At 46.3% G+C, this 19,256-nt stretch overlaps 1 protein-coding gene across 1 annotated transcript; it reads left to right on the top strand.

The window, feature by feature from the left end:
• Positions 1-25: 25 nt before the first annotated feature.
• NKX1-2 (NK1 homeobox 2) lies at positions 26-2,592 on the top strand. The gene is made up of 2 exons (XM_021703867.1): positions 26-239; positions 1,859-2,592. Exons 1-2 carry the CDS (start codon positions 26-28, stop codon positions 2,590-2,592), a joined length of 948 nt encoding a protein of 315 aa, XP_021559542.1.
• Positions 2,593-19,256: the final 16,664 nt, after the last annotated feature.

Below are 19,256 nucleotides of genomic sequence, written 5' to 3'. Positions count from 1 at the left end.
GGCCTCGGGCCCGTGGGCGGCGGGCATGCTGGCATGGCAGGACGGCGGGGCCAAGGCGGCTCCCTCCCACCACAAGATCTCCTTCTCTGTCCTGGACATCCTGGATCCGCAGAAATTCACCCGCGCTGCGCTCCCGGCCGTGCGCCCTGCTCCCCGGGAAGCCAAGAAAAGTTTGGCAGAGGCCGAAGCGGGGAAGGACGCCAGCCCAGGGGACTCAACTCGGCAGCGGGAGACCTCTGGTAAGGATGCGAAGCGGCCCCCGGGTCTCGGGAAGCCCCAGCCCAGATGATGCGATGGGGTGGCTGGGAGGTGCGTGGACAACCAGGGACCGAGTGAGTGGCCGTTAGCGGAGCCTTCACCAAAGGGAGAAGGCTCACAGGACGAAGTGCAAAGCGTTGCCTTGTCTCTGTGTTGGAACTGAATTGAGGCAGAAAAGAGGCCCCCAGCATCCTGGGTCTGGGATTTGCCTCCCAAAGGCCGTCCCTGCTCACCGGCCAAACCACTAAGCACCACAGCTCTGTTTTGCTCGCAGTGGAAACTAAACAGCCAACGTCCACCTTATCCAGGCTCATTCATTTATCGGGCATATAACGCACCCACCACGTGCCAGGGCCTAGACCACAGATAAAAGTCATGGAAAACGGCGAGGTAGACAACATGATGAATAGTGCCCCCATTTTATGGACGAGGAAGCTGAGGCTAAATCATGTGTCGGTGTCTGGAAGGGAGTGCGAAGTCAGGTTTACGCACCTAGTGCCCACTTGCAACCATCTCGACACCTGCAGAAATTCCGCTGCCCCACGCGCTCTGCTCTCTCTCCCCAGACCCAGTCGTTGACTGGGGCGGGAGCAGGGGTGGGGCGGGGTAATGGGAGGCCTTTGGTCCTTTCTCCTCGAAAGGTTTTTTCACTTACTCCTAACTCTGGCGGGCACCTGATGAGGGGTCTGGGAGAGTTTGTGTCTGGAAAGACGGACAAAAGACAGCAGGATCCGTGCTGGGTGGAGCGTGGGCAGGAGGTTCCCTGGAGGGACGCCGAGTCAGAGGCGCAAGTCCGAGAGAGGCTGGATGCGGCACAGCCCCCCGCTTCTCCTCCCCAAGTTTGGCAGTGATTGGGGCTCGGGGCGCCTCTGGCGGCTGTGCTTGGGCCCGGGTAGTCCGCCTGGTAATTGTTTGGATCGCCCCTCGGAGGGGCCGCTCTCCCCTCCCCCCACAGCCGTGATCGATATTCTATTACTGGCGCCTGCATATCTCCTGCCCGCAGCTTGCAGGTACCGACTTCAAACCCCCTTTCCCTGTCTGATCCTAATATTGTTCGATTAAAACTTACCTTTAATAGATGACATCTATCGATCCGGTCCCGCACAAATCTGAAACTCTATTAACACGGCAGGGGAGAGAAGCTGGGAAAGAGGGAATTTCACTTTAAAGGGGGGGGGGGGGGCGAGGGAGCTTAATAACTTCTTTTTTAATTGCTAGGAGTTCCAGACCAAAATAGGCTTCTAGGGACTATGGAGACAGAGCCTTAAACGCGCTTGACATCTCGATGTCTCAATGTACAGTGATCCTACCCGCCCAATACTGTCCAATATGGTCATTATATTTTCTTAATGGGGGTTGTCATTCATTCATTCAAAATTCATTTCTTGGAAGTCAACTAGATAGCAAATGAGTAAAGGGCAAGAGGACACCGCACCCCTAAACCCCAACTCCTGGGAAGGGCTTGCGAGGATGTGTGATCGCGGGGTGGTGGGGGGAGAGAGGCAGAGCTAGGGACTCTGGGGAAGAGGAGGAGGGGGTCTGGCGACCCGGAGGGGCTGGGTCGTTCCGGGCTTCTGGTCACCCTCTCCTTCTCCACTAGACGCTGAGGATCGCGGCGCGGGCGCGTCGTCCCCCTTGGAGGGCTCGGAGGCCGAGGAGGCGGAGGAGGAGGAGGAGGAGGAAGCCGAGGACGCGGGCCAGCGGCGGCCGCAGGAGCGCGCTGCGCGCCTGCAAGTGGACCCGGCGCGCTCCCCCGAGTCCCGGGAGGCGGCGTTGGCGGCGGGGGAGCGGGGCACCCGCGGGCTCGCGGGCTCCCCGGGTTCGCCCGGCTCCCCGCGGCCCCGGCGCCGGCGCGCCGAGCCCCGCAGCGCCAAGCCGAGGCGCGCGCGCACCGCCTTCACCTATGAGCAGCTGGTGGCTTTGGAGAACAAGTTCCGGGCCACGCGCTACCTGTCGGTGTGTGAGCGCCTGAACCTCGCGCTGTCGCTCAGCCTCACTGAGACGCAGGTCAAAATCTGGTTCCAGAACCGCAGGACCAAGTGGAAGAAGCAGAACCCCGGCGCCGACGGTGCGGCGCAGGCGGGGAGCGGCGCGCCCCAGCCCGGGGCCCCCGGGACGGCCGCTGGAGCGGGCGGCGGCGGCGGCGCGGGGGGCAGTCCCGGACCCCCGGGCCCGGGCGCACTGCCTTTCCAGACTTTCCCCTCCTACTCGGCGGCCAACGTCCTCTTTCCGGCCGCCACCTCCTTCCCGCCAACGGCCGCAGCCGCCGCGGGCCCCTTTGCGTCCTTCCTCGGGCCCTCCTACCTGACCCCTTTCTACGCTCCGCACCTATGAACCCGGAGCTTCTCGGGGGTCCACTTCGTTGGGACTCACGAGAGATTGGCGTGGTCGCGGGTTTCCCCATTCCACTGAGGGGCGCCGACGCGCCGGGACCGCCCCCTCGTGGTGAGCGGGTGTCTGCGCGCCCCTTCCTTTCCAGCTGTCGCGAGGCGTCACCAGAGGGCAGGGAGAGGCTGCCCGCCCGCTCCAGCCGCGCCCCTTCCCGCCGCAAGACCCCCTGAATCCACGCGGTCCACAAAGGGGGTCAGGGATCTGCCGTCTTTAAAAGTGTCCGGAGTGAAGGCTGTCCTCAACGCTTCCGGTGTCTGACCCTGGCTCTTCACTTTCGGTCAGGCTCAGTTCCGTCCAAGGGCTCCTTCCGAGAGTCTGGGTGTCCTGAGCAGGGCTAACACGGCTGCGGGGATGGAGATGCCAGGGAGCCAAGACTTCCTGCCCGCCGGTCACTCACACTTAGGATGGAATCTTCTTCGAACATTTTAGCTCACTCAGAGGGTAAGCAGCTTCCCCCTTTCGGAGCGTATTGGTTCCCTTTTCATACTTGGTTATTGGCCCAAACCCAGTGATTCCTCCCAGATACTGAACGAGCTGAGTCCACGAGCACACACTGCCGCTGTGAAATGGACTATTTTTAAATGCACAAAACTGCACATTTTTAGATCTTCATTTAAGATTAAGACTTGAGCGCAATTCTTGTTCCAAACAGACCCCCACAGGCTGTTCCTGAGAGAATAGGTATCTTACTTTTCTGAGAAGACCAGAAGTTTCTGCTAGGCTTTGTGGTTAGACTTAGCTGCTGACGCAGGCGCGGTTCGGCTGTCTTGCAGGTTTTTGAGAGCAGCTTTGACCAACAGGCAATGGCCTCACGTGCTTAAAATTGATAATGAAGGGACCAATGGTTCAACCAAAATCTTGAAGTTTATGCCTGAGGCAGTGTTTGATACTCTCATTGGTCTGTCCTGGCATTTCCTAGGCTCCCAAATAGTGAACAGAGCTGGGAAAGGACAGCTCCCTCAGTACACATGACAGTCATAAATTGGACTATTTTTTAAAGGCACAAACTCAACATTGTTAGAGCTTCATCTAGAGCCATTCTTGTTCCCAACAGACTCCTGGATGGCACAACGTGCAAGAGGTTGTCAAGGGTGTGAAGGAAGTAGTTTTTGGGCTAAAGGAGGACTGTCATTTAGGCAATGTTTTATCCAAGCAAAAACATTCCCATAATGAATTCAACCGTGGGAACTTACTGTATGGCCCTTAGTTCCAACTGCTACTTTTATTATGTCCCTGAAAAAAGTATTCTATAAAGTTCTCATGCCAGATTTATTTGGAATACTGCCTTTAGTCTTCTATGTGATATGTTTGGAGTTCATATCTCAGAAACCGGAGGTTCCCAGCCAGGTCATGTCTATTTCATTCTTACCTTTGTTACTTGAGGTCGGCTGATATCTACACGGATACCATACTGTTTGCTATTTTTTGATAGTCTGTGCCATTAACAATTAAATTTAACGATCAAAGTCTTCTGATAAAGCAAGCCCAGTTTGGTGTCATGAACTCACGATATTATAATTTTGAAATGTCTAGTTCTATTATTATCAGGAATGATAGAAAATATCCCGCCTTCTGCCAAATTAAATGAAAACTTCATATTCACCAGATGCTTACAAGATTTGAGAATGGGTATCCTTTAATTATATATGATGTGCTAATTACTTGTTTCCTTCTACGTTAAAGAAGAGTGTCCCCAGACAACCACATTGTAACTTTCTAAAAGACAATTGATGCCAGATGAGATTAAAAATGCAGTTACTGTAGTTGAGAATGTTTTATTCACTTTACCTATTGAGAAACACTCCCTCAACAACTGTTCTTTGGTTTTTGAAAAGCAACATCCCATGTGTCATGAACAGGCAGTTCAAGTGCCCAGAGTCAAGATCTGTAACAAGAAGCTGAATTTCTGTAAGATGTGGGGAACATTTCATCTCTCTCAGGTACCAGCATCACAGAAGACTCCAGCAGAAGAGAGGGACTAGGGAGGGAGGCGGGAGGCTTATCTGTCTGTGGACTAGCATGGAGTGCTGTCATTCCTGACCTTTGTGGTTTCTACACATTGTGGCAGAGTAATGCTCCAAGTGTGTGACTTTGGACTTCTGCTGCTTTGAAAGGCCCAGTGGCTTTCCGACCAAATCCTTAGACTCAATCGATTGATGTGTTTGTCTAATAAATCCTTTTTGTAATGATTTCTCATTTAACTATTTCTTGTTCTCTATTAGCAGAGTTTTTAACTAATTTTGTAATTATCGGAGTTTGTATAGATGTGTCTCCCTCCCCCCACCAGCTAGTCTCCACAAATAGAGGGTATTTCTACCCTAACATGACTTTCTCATGCCATGCTAGATACTTTTCCAAGCCCATGCTGGATAGACACACAGTGGCCATGCTAGCAGGCAGTATCTACAAACACACAGGGCCATTTTCACAGCAAAAGTGAAGTAGCTTACAGAATTTTGTTAGTGGCTACAAATTAGATCAACCCCTAAGTACCAGATTTTTAGGACATTAACTTCCTAGACTTATGTTACAAATTCTTAATATGCCATAAAGAGCCAGGTAAATAACTTTTTAGGCTTAGGCTGTCCATTGGTCGTAGATTTCTTTCTTTCTTTTTTTTTTTTTTTGAAAGATTTTATTTATTTATTTGAGAGGGAGATAGCGAGAGCAGGAATATAAGCAGGGGGAGTGGGAGAGGGAGAAGCAGGCTTCCCGCCGAGCAGGGAGCCCGATGTGGGGCTCGATCCCAGGACCCTGAGACCATGACCTGAGCCGAAGGCAGACGCTTAATGACTGAGCTACCCAGGCGCCCCTGACTCTGATTTATTCTTAAAAATAAAGCTTGTTGCCACTAAAGGAGGTACATTCTGGAGCCACCCAGGCGCCCCTTGGTCGTAGATTTCTGATGTTAAAAATGACCATGTTGCCCCTTGGTCGTAGATATCTGATGTTAAAAATGACCATTGCAGGGATGCCTGGGTGGCTCAATCGGTTAAGCATCTGCCTTTGGCTCAGGTCATGATCCCAGGGTCCTGGGATGGAGTCCCTCATTGGACTCCCTGCTCCGCAGGGAGCCTGCTTCTCCCTCTGCCCCTCCCCCTCCACTCCTGCTCACGCTCTCTCTTTCTCTCTCTCAAAAATAAATAAAATCTAAAAAAAAGTGACCATTGCAGATCCCCACTTGAAACCACACAGCCAAGGAGCCACATGAGTTTAAGGGAGTGAGTGGAAAGCCTGCCATACATTGAGAAATCCCCATCCATTTATGGGCACAGACCAATTTAGTGTATTTGTCTTTTTTTTTTTTTTTTAAGATTTTATTTGTTTATTTGACAGAGAGACATAGCAAGAGAGGGAACACAAGCAGGGGGAGTGGGAGAGGGAGAAGCAGGCTTCCCGCGGAGCAGGGAGCCCAGCGTGGGGCTTGACGCTGGGCTCGATCCCAGGACCCCGGGATCATGACCTGAGCCGAAGGCAGAGGCTTAACAACTGAGCCACCCAGGTGTCCCAAGTGTATTTGTCTTTTTAGAAATAACTGATAAGACCTGCTTAACTACTTTAAACGTTATGAGTAGGCTAAAAGATATTCTTCAGTAAACGCTAATAAGTACACTTTTAAAAACGTAATTCCACCTTAAAGTCAGTTGAAGGGAAGCACCTAAGAGTCAATGAAGTGGGAAGACCCAGACTCAGGCAAAGAGAAACCAGAAGTGCCCTCTCCCGCCTCCAGCTAGAAGCTGGAGGCAAATCCCAGAGGAACCCAGTTGTGGAGACAAAGGGAGAGAGAGCTTTGGAAGGAGGGTCGCTTTCGGGGTCAGCCATGCTTGCCACACCTAACCCTCTCGTGGGCTGTGATTTTCAAGGACTACATGTTCAAAGCCACTTCTACCCCTCTGTAGATAGGTGACTACAGAGTATCTGTGTGGAAAACACGGAGCTTAGTGCCTGGCACAATGAAGGAATTGTTATTCCACTTGAAGCTAGAAGGGACATTAAGCATGCTGTCCCTAGCCCAACCACCTCACTTACAAAATTTTTATTGCAGTATAATAAACATACAGGAAACTGAAAATATCAGATGTGTACAGCTTGGTGCATTTTTGCGAACAGAATACATCTTTATAGGGGCGCCTGGCTGGCTCAGTTGGTAGAGCGTGCGACTCTTGATCTCAGGGTTGTAGGTTGAAGCCCTGCTTTGGGTGTAGAGATTACTTAAAAATAAAATCTTAAAAAAAATATACACCTTTATAATCAGCACCCAGATCAAGAAACAGAACATGATGAGCATCTCAGAGGCCCCTTGGGTCCCCTTCCAATAATTACCTCCCCCAGCGTAACCGCTATCCTGACATCTAACAGCATTGATGAGTCGTGCCTGGTTTTCTTTTCTTCTGATTATAAAAATGGAATCCTACAGTATGAACTCTTTTGTGCCTGGATGTCTTTGCTCAACATTATTTATGAGTTTCATCCATGTTGTGGTATATGGTTGTAGATGATTCATTCCTCCTGCTGTTGGCATAGTATTGTATATACAACTTATTTATCCATTCTACTGTTGGTGGGTAATCAAATACTCTTTCATTATTTTGATTACCGTCTTACACACTCCTTTTGTTAACTATATCTTCATACTTTCATTTGTAATATATCCAGCAGGGGGGTTCCTGGGTGTTCATATGCCTAGCTTTAGTAGATACAGCCAATCAGTTTTCCAGTGTGGTTGTAACAGTTTACATTCCCACCTGCAAGGAAGGGGAGTCCCAGGTGTTCCACATGGGAATGACCACCTTTGTCATTCGATGATTTTGGAAGGTATGTAGTCATGTCACACTCTGGTTTTAAATTTCATTTCCCAACGGGTTATGATGTTACTATCTCTCTAGATGCCTGTTGGCCACTGGGGATCTGTTTTGGTGAAGTGCCTAGTTCATATCTGCCCACTGGTGAAATAAATTGAGTCTTAGAGAGGAGGTGACTTACTCAAGGTCATCCGGGTTACCTAAGAAACTGAGATGCAGTGAGGTTATGTGACTTACCCAAGGTCACACAGAGAGTAAGAGAAGAGCAGAACCTGAAAGCTGGGCCTAATAACTCCAGGATGATTTAAAAAAATTTTTTTATTTAACTGGGAATATTCACAGGGTCTCAAATATCACCCCATAAATTACTTTATTAATTACAAATGAAAATGGGGTTTCTCTACAATGGTAAAATTGAGGATATCACCTTGACCTTCACCAAATGAGACAAATTGATATCAGATCCCTCCTGGTGTAATCAGGATGATTTAAATTGTACATCGGGCCACCAATCATATAAAATATTTGGTAAGTTTTTTTTTTTTTTTTAAATGATCTGACAGCTGTTTGGGCATTTTGTAATACTTACACAGGTAAGTGTCAGTATTAGAAAGAAAAGGTATTCCATTGCTCCTCCTTCCTCTGTCCCCTGCCTCTTCCTGCCACAGACCTGTATGGAGCACCCACTCTGTGCCAACTGTTTTGGATGGTGGGAATTTATTGATTTATTGAGTTCCCAGGCACAGAGTAGATTACAGTCTGTGTATTCCTATCTTTTCTGCAACCATGGTGGTTTGTGGAGCCAAAAAGAGGACCACCCTTTATTTCCTCTCTACCACTTACTAGCTCTGCAATCTGATGTGAGTTTCCGCAAGTTTTCTGAGCCTAAGAGGCACATAATACACTCTCAGTAAATGTTAAAGTTCTTCCTGCCAATGTATAAATTGGCTTATGCAGGTAACCGACTGAGCCAGCCAGGCACCCTGGGGATTAGGTTTTAAATAAACGCTCTACGGGGCAGCAGCTGATCACGCAACACTCATCGTTTGCGAGACTTAACCTGGCCAAGAACACTGGGGGCTGGAGAGGACAGTAGACAGTCCACACAAAAGAGCTGAGTGGACGATCTTAGAAAATTACTTATTTTACAAAATTGATTCCCTTCTTGTGAGCCATTTTCTTCTGTGTATAGTCAATACATTTACAAAATGCTCTCTTTGCTTCTGAATAACTGGCAGATCCTGAGGCAGAAGGGGCTGGTCTGGGGGAGATTTAGATCGCATTTTCAGAACAGCATTACCACAAATTACCACAAATGTGCAGGAAGGTTTAAGAATAATCACTAAAAGGCTAGTTTACCCCCTTTTGGAAAGTTCTCTTCTTTCACAAATGCATTTTTTCCAAGGGGTTCTAGTTTTGCATAGGGGGCTCACTTTGGTAGATCATTATCGTGGCTGGCTAAGTCACCCTAAATTCTTAGGGATTCAGAATACTTAGTTCCTAGGAATATCTCTACAGGAAGAAGGAAACAAATCAACTCCTCTTGGAGCCTAAAAATCCCTACTTACCTCTAAGCAAGATTCTGACGGAATCTTTCTAAAGACATCAAAACAAAGTTCAAGCACCTCTCTGATTTGAAATTAGCTTCCTTCCATATAAATCAGCACAGTAATATTGGTGAATAGGAGCAAACAGCAATCACTCAGGCGATACCACAAAGATGTCTTGTCTGATAAATTCACAAGCTGACTTAATAAAAATACCTTACATGTGAGTCACACTTCTTAATCTTTCAAAACACTTAATTAAGTTCTTTAAGCTTATTTGTTTATTTATTTATTTATTTTATTTTTTTAAAGATTTTGTTTATTAATTTGACACAGAGAGAGAGTTAGCGAGAGCAGGAACACAAGTGGGGGAGTGGGAGAGGGAGAAGCAGGCTTCCCACGGAGCAGGGAGCCCAATGTGGGGCTTGATCCCAGGACCCTGGGATCATGACCTGAGCCGAAGGCAGACGCTTAACGACTGAGCCACCCAGGCGCCCCTGTTTATTTATTTTTTTAAAAGATTTTATTTTTAAGTAATCTCTACACCCATGGTGGGGCTCGAACTCACAACCCTGAGATCAAGAGTCTCAGCCCCACTGACTGAGTCAGCCCGGTGCCCCGAAGCCTTTTTTTTTTTCTAATTGTGGAAAAATATACATAACATAAAATTTACCATTAGAGTGTTCAATTTAAAGTGGCATTAAGTATATGCACAATGTTAGGGCACCTGGGTGGCTCAGTTGTTTAAGCGACTGCCTTTGGCTCAGGTCATGATCCTGGAGTCCCAAGATGGAGTCCCGCATTGGGCTCCCTGCTCAGCGGGGAGTCTGCTTCTCCCCTGCCCCTCACCCCCTCATGCTCTCTATCATTCTCTCTCTCTCTTAATAAATAAATAAAAATCCTAAAAAAAAGTATATTCACGATGTTAATGCAACCATCATGTCTATATGGTTCCAGAACTTTTTCATCACCTCAAGCAGAAACTCTGTTTCCATTGAGTAGTAACTACCCATTTCCCCTGTCTACACCTTAGCAGCCACTAACCTGCTTTCTCTATGCGTTTGTCTTTCCTGGATAATTCATATAAGTGAGATCATATAATATGCAGCCTTTCGCGCTTAGTTTCTTTCTCACATAATGTTTTCAAGGTTCATCCATGTGTTTGTACTTCATTGCTTTTAGTGGCTGAATTGATAAATCACATTTTGTTTATCCATTTATCAGTTGATGGACATTTGGGTTGTTCCCACATTTTGGTGATTGTGAATAGTACTGCTATGAACATCTGCGAAACAGTTTTTGTTTCAATGCCTGTCTTCAGTTCTTTTCTCTTTTCCTTTTCTTAAAGATTTTTTATTTATTTATTTGACAGAGAGAGAGTGAGAAAGCCCAAGCAGGGGGGAGCAGCAGAGGGAGAGGGAGAAGCAGGCTCCCCGCTGAGCAGGGAGCCCGATGTGGGGCTCCATCCCAGGACACTTGGATCATGATCTGAGCTGAAGGCAGACACTTAACCAACAGAGCCACCCAGGTGCCCCTCTTTTTTCTTTCTTTCTTTTTTTTTTTTTAAGATTTTATTTATTTATTTGACAGAGACACAGTGAGAGAGGGAACACAAGCAGAGGGAGTGGGAGAGGGAGAAGCAGGCCCCCTGCTGAGCAGGGAGCCCAGTGCGGGGCTCCATCCCAGGACCCTGAGATCATGACCTGAGCCGAAGGCAGCCGCTTAACGACTGAGCCACCCAGGTGCCCCTCTTTCTTTTTTTTAAGATTTTATTTATTTGAGAGAGAGACAGAGAGAGCATGAGTTGGGGGGGGGGGTGCAGAGGGAGAGGGAGAAGCAGACTCTCCGCTCAGCAGGGAGCCCAACTCAGGGCTCCATCCCAGGACTCCAGGATCATGACCTGAGCCAAAGGCAGCTGCTTACCAGACTGAGCCACCCAGGCGCCCCAGTTCTTTTCGATGTGTAATTAGGTGTGGGATTGCTGGCTCATGTGGTCATTTTGTGTTTAAGCTGTTGAGGAATCCCAGATTATTTTGCACAGCTGCTAGACCATTGTACATTTCCCACCAGCAATGTATGAGGGTTCTGATTTCTCCATATCCTTACCAACACTTTTTATTATTATTGTTTTAAAATTAAAACCAATCTAGTAGATGTAAAGTGTATCTCATTGTAATTTTGATTTGTATTTCCCTAATCACTCAACAGTATTGAGCATCTTTTCATGTACATGTTGGCCATTTATATATCTTTGGAGAAATGTGCCTTCAAACCTCCTGCTCACTTTTAATTGGGTTGTCTTTTTGTTGAATTTTAACAATTCTTTATATATTCAAACCACATTATCCCCCTCCCCCCTTTTTTTTGTACATGAAAATAAACATATAGTCCAAAGACTCTCTCCTCCCATCCTTTGCACAAACAGTTTTTGGGCACCAGCTGTGTGCCAGGTGCTACTCTAGCATCTGGAAGTACAACAGAAAGATCCTGGCTGGGCATGGGAGGGGAGGTCGGGGGAGTGAAAGTCACAGAGAGCTGTGCACTTGGTGCAGCAGAGTGTAGAAAATGCCATGGCCTTCTCATCAGCTGTTTCTGCATGAAGGAACACTCTCCTTTGCACTGATGTCATTTGGAATTCAGGCTGGAAATAAATATGCCACTCACACCGCCTTTGCCATGCTTGTTCGCTACCGATCTGGTTTATGTTTTACAAAGGTCTTGCCAGGCATTTATAACTCCCAGGGTGTGGCAAAGCATCATTACCATAGAAGTTAATGGTATTAGCAGGGTAAGTTCAAAGAATCAGAGTTACTTGTTTTCCTGAGATAAGTCATAACTGCTTTTTTCCCCTTACAGACTTCCCCTTACAAACTCCATCATTGTTTTCCAGACTAATTTTTTTTTAAGATTGTATTTATTTGAGAGAGAAAAAGCAAGAGAGAGAGCAGGATGGGGGGAGGAAGGGCAGAGGGAGCAGGACAAGCAGACCCCTTGCTGGGCAGGGAGCCTGGTGACAAGGGACTAGATCCCAGGACCCCGAGATCATGACCTGACCCAAAGGCTGATGCTTAACCTACTGAGCCACCCAGGTGGCCCCCAAAATAATTTTAAGTAGAACTACTTTCACTGGCTTAGAGAAATGTATTCCTTCCTGGCAGCAAGGTTTATGGAGTATAAACCCATGTAATTGGATCTGCCAGCTAATTCCTAATTTTTCTTTCACTTCCAGACGGCAAAAATACTGTATTTGAATGACAACTTCGTGGCAGGACAGATATAAGATGTTTTGTCCTATCTTCCTCTTTGGAAGCTTAAATATTTAGCAACCATACTTGCAGAAGCAGCTGGGCCCTTGATGCAGATACTTATTTTCAAAGCCACATCAGACCCCACATGATCCTTCCTTGCCTGCTGTGGGTCAGGCACTGACTGTGTCCCTGGGAGTACAATGGTGAGCAAGACAGACTAGATCCCTCCCCTTCAGTCCTGCCACAGTGGTCTTCCTGCCTTTTTGATCTCTGATCCTTCAGAATAAAACATAGTGAGTCTGCACCCCCAGTATATGTATTTGCTTAAATTGTACATGTTCACTACAGTGCTAGTAGATAATTTACATTGCAAAATATATACTTTGAAAAGGATGAGATTATAAAATATAAATTGAATTTCTAACATTTGTTCCTGCACATCCCTATTTCACCTTACACTCCTTTCTTATGTTTTAAAGGTTGGTGTCTTGAGGGCGCCTGGGTGGTTCAGTCAGTTGAGCATCCGACTCCTGGACTCCTGATTTCGGCTCCGGTCATGATCTCAGGGTCATGAGATCGAGCCCCGTGTCAGTCTGGGCTCAGCATGGAGTCTGCTTGTCCCTCTCTCTCCCCCCGGCTTGTGCTCTTGCTCTCTCTGAAATAAATAAATAAATAAATAAATAAAATATTTATTTATTTATTTTTAAAGATTTTATTTGTTTGTCAGAGAGATAGCGAGAGCAGGAACACAAGCAGGGGGAGTGGGAGAGGGAGAAGCAGGCTTCCTGCCGATCAGGGAGCCTGATACGGGGCTCGATCCCAGGACCCCGGGGTCATGACCTGAGCTGAAGGCAGACGCTTAACTGACTGAGCCACCCGGGCGCCCCAAATAATATATTTAAAAAAAAAACAAAATAAAGATTGGTGTCCTGGCAGACAAGATGATTCCTGACACATTGCCCTTCTCTGCCTGGGCAGTCAGCTCCTTCTGCAGGGGATGTCTCAGCATATCACTTAGCACCTGCTACATTTTATATTCTGTCATTGTCTGCTTCTTTCATCTGGGAGAGCCTGCCTGTTTCTTTTTCTATCTCTCTCTTTCCCTGCCAATTCACGCATATATTTTGGGGATCTTTTTACCTCTCACACTGGAATATGCTGGCACTCAATCAATTGCTATTAAAGGATTGAAAATTCTTCCACTTTATTGGTTAGTCTGATTTTGTTGTTTTCTTTGGTGTCTGGGGATGATTCTATTTTTCCATAACTTTTTCAGAAATTGGGCAACAAATCTGAGTCAACATCACATTAAAAAAGAAGTTGTTCATAATTTTTGCCTCGCAATGGAAGTAATTTTCTTCTTTCTAGTCATCAGAGGTAGGTAAGGTCAATAAAACCAACTATTTAGAAAAATGACCATGCAGGTAAATGTTGCAGCGGGAAATTGCTCTAAGTTTTCCAACAGCTTTCAGTTTCTGCACTACCCACTGCAGACCAGCACCAGTCCAGGGACCACACAAGGAGTAGCCTGCTTTACTCTTTCTCCTCTGAGACCAGGATTTAGAGTCTTAGCCTTGAAATTGGAAATGCAGGCCAGTCCTTTGACCCGGCAATCCCACTTCTAGGACTTTATCCTACAGATACACCTTTATGAAATGTCAGAGAGGAGGTTATCACTTGTGACACTGTTTGCAATAACAAAAGATTGGAAATAATCCAGGTGTCCAGCAATGGGGCTATGAATGCAGCTATAAACAAAAGAATGTGGGCCATCTCTCCGTATTGACCTAGAGGGAGCTCCAGGCCATATTAAGTGGCAAGGTACAAAGAGCACATGTAACCTGCTTTCTCGGGTGTTAGAAAGTGGAGGAAATAATGGTATGCATTTGTATTTGCTTCTATTTGTATGAAGTATCCCTAGGAGGGTTAACAAGAAGCTAATATAAAGGGTTGCCCACGGTGGGGGATACTGACTGCATTGGTTTGGGGCAGGAGGAAGACTTCTTGGGGTGTACTGTTCATTTGTAAATGAGGCAAAGGCATTAACTTTTACAAAACAAAAAGAAGTTGTTTGGGAGACAAAGTGTCAGGGAAATAGTTCTACAGACTTAGCAAAAAAAACAAAACAAAACAAAAAAACAAATAAACAAAAAAAACCCAGCTAGATAGTTTACACAATTGGAAGGTTTCTAAGGTTCCTTCAAATAGCACTCTTTGGAAATTGAGAAGAAAATTGGGACTTTCAACAATCTGCCCAGTGGGGCACTGGGCTACCTCCCCGGATTTATCACAAGCTTCCTTTAGAAAATTAAAGATGTGGGAAGGTATGACCAGAGCTTGTTCATGGACCAGAAGAAGGCCAGCTCAGAGTCAAGTTCTTAACATATAATCCAGCCCGACTGTGCTTCCCAAACTCCAAAGAGGCTATGCGAAAACTCTATGGTGGTCATGTGTCGGCCCAGAGTGGGAACAGCATCTGAGGCATCTGAGCAACACTTCATCAACTATTAAAAAGAAGTTGCCTTTTCCAAATAAAATTTACTCCAGCAGATCCCAGTCGTAAAATATTGTTGCCTGTTTAACTTCTCTAGCTTTCTAAGTACAATACACGATTTACCCAGATTTCAGTAGGAATCTGTAGAAGATGGAAGAGTCAAGACCAGATGATGATCATGAAGACTTATAAAAGAACCTTTACTCATCACTGTAAGTAAAAATAATAATGCCACCATGGTTTGAACCACTGGGTAGCTTCGAGTTAGCTGGGTGTTTTAGAGTGTCACATCTGTCTGTGATCCTCAGGACAACCCATTTTACAAGGTGGGTAAGTGAGCCATGGGGTCTCAGGCTACCCAGCTAAGGAGTGGAGTCAGGATGGACTTCCAGATTGTCCGACTTCAAATAAAAGTTATCCAAGTTTTGGCACTCAGAGTTGGCCTTCATGGAATCAATAAAAAAATCATTGCAAAATACACTGAGCTTCTTAGTACCTGGATAGATAAGGATGTAAATATTTAACTGGTACTTGAGGTTTCTCTTATTTTTTAAATTAATAAGCAAGGCAAATATTTTCTAATGTAAATGGCTGCAAACTCCCTACTTAAATTTTTGTAAAAATTTTTACTTTAACTTTTTTGTTCTTAGTTGAAATTCCTTCTTTTTTTTAAAAGATTGATTGACTGATTGATTTTAGGGAGGTGGGGAAGGGGCAGAGGGAGAGAGAGAGAATGTCAAGCAGACTCCCTGCTGAGTGGAGAGCCCTGACAGGGGTTTGGATCTCAAGGCCCTGAGATCATGACCCTGAGATCATGACCTGAGCCAAAATCAACGGAATTAGCTGACTTTTCAGCTCCATAAGCTGAGTCTCTCTTTAAACGCTGTTGAGCTGATTGAAATGGGCTTCCCCGCTAGGTGGGTGAACTGAATTGGCGTGGTTGACGATTCTTTTTGGTATTTCCCATTCTTTCTCTACTTAGCCTTCCAGGCACACAGCCCTCTCAGAGGCTCCCCTTCTGGACCCAGTTCTGTCTCCTGGAGATATGGAGATCTCATGACCCGTGCTAGGGACTGGTCCACCGCCTTCTCTCCAGCACTCAACTTTATAAACTTAACCACACCAAGTGACATTTCTTCAGCACTTAGATAAGTAACAATAATGGTTCAAGTGTCCTCTTTTCTTCAACCCAAGCTTCTAGGGCTTTAATCTGAATGGCTGTTACTAGTGTAAGAGTGGGAAGGGCTTTGGGCAGCCTGGGCTTTTGGAATTCCAGGATCATACTCCCATAATGGCCACTGGCTGTGCCACGAATTCCTGCCCCCAGGAATGCAGTGTAGAGTAATCATTCCTACGAAGAACACCGTGAAGATGGGTTCTGGGAAGCTGTAAAAATCCTGCAAAACAGGCTCAACTTTCAAGAGCTTTAGAGTCTCGGTGGGATGATAAGATATAGATAGAATTAGAGGTATATGGTAGTGAAACAAGGACTGCAGGTGAGTGACCCCTGTGGCCTTTGTCACCAGGGAATGTGTCATGTGGAGAACAGGTGCTACAGCTAGATTTCTTTCTTTTTTTTTTTTTTAATATTTATTTATTTATTTTAGAGAGAGCAAGGGTGTACATGCAAGCAGGGGCAGAGGGAGAGAGAGAGAGAGAATCTCAAGTAGACTCCCCACTGAGTGTGCAGCTGGATGCGGGGCCCAATCGCACAACCCCAAGGTCATGACCTGAGCCAAAACCAAGAGTCAGACGCCTAACTGACTGAGCCATCCAGGTGCCCCATGCACCTGATTTCTTTTTTCTTTTCTTTCTTTCTTTTTTTTTTTTTTTAAAGATTTTATTTATTTATTTGAGAGGGAGAGAATGAGAGAGAGCACATGAGAGGGGTTAGGGTCAGAGGGAGAAGCAGACTCCCTGTTGAGCAGGGAGCCTGATGCGGGACTCGATCCAGGGACTCCAGGATCATGACCTGAGCCAAAGGCAGTCGCTTAACCAACTGAGCCACCCAGGCGCCCTTCTTTTCTTTTTTTAAAATTTTATTTATTTATTTGACAGAGAGAAAGCGGGAGAGAGAGAGGGAGAGAGCACAAGCAGGGGGAGCAGCAGGCTCTCCGCTGAGCAGAGAAGCTGATGTGGGGCCCGAACCCAGGACCCTGGGATCATGACCTAAGCTGAAGGCAGATGCTTAACCGACTGAGCCACACAGGAGCCCCATGGACCTAGATTTCTTAAGTGGAATTCAGCTGCTGGGGCGGGAAAGTAAGTACTCCTGGCAGGCAGACTCTCCTATCAGAACCAGTATTTCAACTGCAAAATTTCTGAATCTCTGCCTATTGTCCCCAGTTCAGAACCAAGTTCAGAACTTTTACCAGCTCCTCCTCTCCCGCTCTCTTTACTACTTTGCTTACCTTGCTCCTGCCAGATCCCTTCTTGTCTTAAAGAGGTTTACTCTCCTCCAGATACAAATGTTTGCCCCAGCTCAGTGCAGTAGCAACAGGAGGGATAAGTCATGTGTGTTGTTGAGTTTTTTGTGGGAAGATATCTTTTTAGGGTGAATATAATCTGGGGGAAGGAAAATTTCTCCTGCTGGGTCAAAATCACCAAATACTTATTTTCTGAGTCTCTTTACCAGGCTTTCTCTTTGGTTGTCAGCTTGGATTTTTCCTTTTTAATCAATCCAAGGCCAAGTATATGTAAGCTGTACTAATAACAAGAAATAACAAGTTGGACAATGAAAGAAGTAGTGAAAAGTCAAAGGCCTGCAGAATCCATAAATCATTTTTCTGGTCACTGAGTAATTCAGAGTTGCCTATGGGAGAAAAATGAAGACTTGTTTCCTCTTTTTGTATAGTTTTAGCTTTTTTAGATGGTCAAGGTTGCCAGATCCAGTTCACTCCTGTTGAAAGAGCGCTTCCTGAACTTCTCCTTTCTCACTAAATTGACCCATGTGCTCTTGCCTGATTCAAAACTTATTGCAGAACCAGGCATGTAGGCACTCAAAGGACTTTGTTGAGTGAACTAATGAAATTAATTTGGGTGTTGGGTATCTGCTATAGGGTCAGTCTTTTTTTTTTTTAATAAAGACTTTATTTATTTATTTGAGAGGGAGAGAGAACGAGCATGAGCAGGGGCGAGAGGCAGAAGCAGAGGGAGAGGGAGAAGCAGGCTCCCAGCTGAGCAGGGAGACCTACTCCGGGCTGGATCCCAGGACCCCAGGATCATGACCTGAGCTGAAGGCAGACACCTAACACCCCTGAGCCACCAGGTGCCCCTATAGGGTCAGTCTTTATATCTCCCAGATTTATGGCTCCTGAATAGTTAATTACTTGAATCCATGAACAGCTTTAGAGGCTCAAAAATCTTTGTAAAGTATGTTCTGTTTAAACGTTTCTAGATTGTACAAGTAAAAAGCATACAAATAGAATAGCTGTTTCTTGGTTGAAAATAAGCTGCTTTCCAGTCCAGGGCTCCAAGGTCACATTATGCTGCAAAATAACCTGGTAGTAGAGAAACCATAAAATATTATCATGTTCTTTGTACCTATTGCATTTTTCTGTTAAGAGAGAAGAGATAAAACCCAGACGTTCTCAGGAGTTTCTTACATGTGGAAACTTTTTTGTTAAAGAGCATCTTGTCCGTGAGTCCAAAGGCAATGTGACATATTTTGATGTTACACTCAGATCTTGGGTGTCATGTTTCCCTTCATGAACTCAGAAACACCTGCCCCTACTTGCCAAGGCTTAGGAGAGGTTTCCTGGGCTCTGTAAGATATCCAAGAGCTGGGCTTGGCTCTATATACCTGCCCAGGTTTGTAGAACAGGACCTTAGAGAAAACGATCCTTCTCTGACCTGTTGGGCAGAACAACCTAACTTCCAAGAAATCACACAGTGTTCAGGGTTGTGGAGGGACATCAAAGAAGTAAAAGGCAAAGTCCTGCTCCCAGTGAGCTCCAGAGAGTGCGTGGCTGTAACAGCTGGAGTAAGTGACCTTGGTCTAGGGCAGCGGGAGCCAAGGAGGACTGAATCCCTTTTGGTGTCTTGCTCTGGACATCTGCAGACATGGGCTCTGCTCTTTACAGCTTTGCCTCTGTGCCTACACCATTTTCCAGCCCTGACCTCGTAGCTTTGACTTTACTTTCTACTCAGCTAAGACTAATCTCAGTTGCTTATGTGTGTTGAATGTCTTCCATTTGCCTCTCTACCCCATCTATTCTCCACCCTTTCCCACTGAGTCTGTGTTCTTGGAGAGTAACCTGCAGAGACTTCCTTAAAGGGGCTCCCTAGGGGGGTGCCTGGGTGGCTCAGATGGTTAAGCGTCTGCCTTCGGCTCAGTGCATGATCCCAGGGTCCTGGGATCGAGCCCCTCATCGGGCTCCTTGCTCAGCGGGAAGCCTGCGCTTCTCCCTCTCCTTCTGCTGCTCCCCCTGCTTGTGCTCTCTCGCTCTGTCAAATAAATAAATAAAATCTTAAAAAAAAAAGGGGGGGCTCCCTAGGTCTCTGGCTTCTTAATGTG

Source organism: Neomonachus schauinslandi, chromosome 6 (genome assembly GCF_002201575.2).
Source record: "Neomonachus schauinslandi chromosome 6, ASM220157v2, whole genome shotgun sequence".
Classification (NCBI taxonomy): domain Eukaryota; kingdom Metazoa; phylum Chordata; class Mammalia; order Carnivora; family Phocidae; genus Neomonachus; species Neomonachus schauinslandi.
This window is presented reverse-complemented; position numbering and strand designations above follow the sequence as displayed.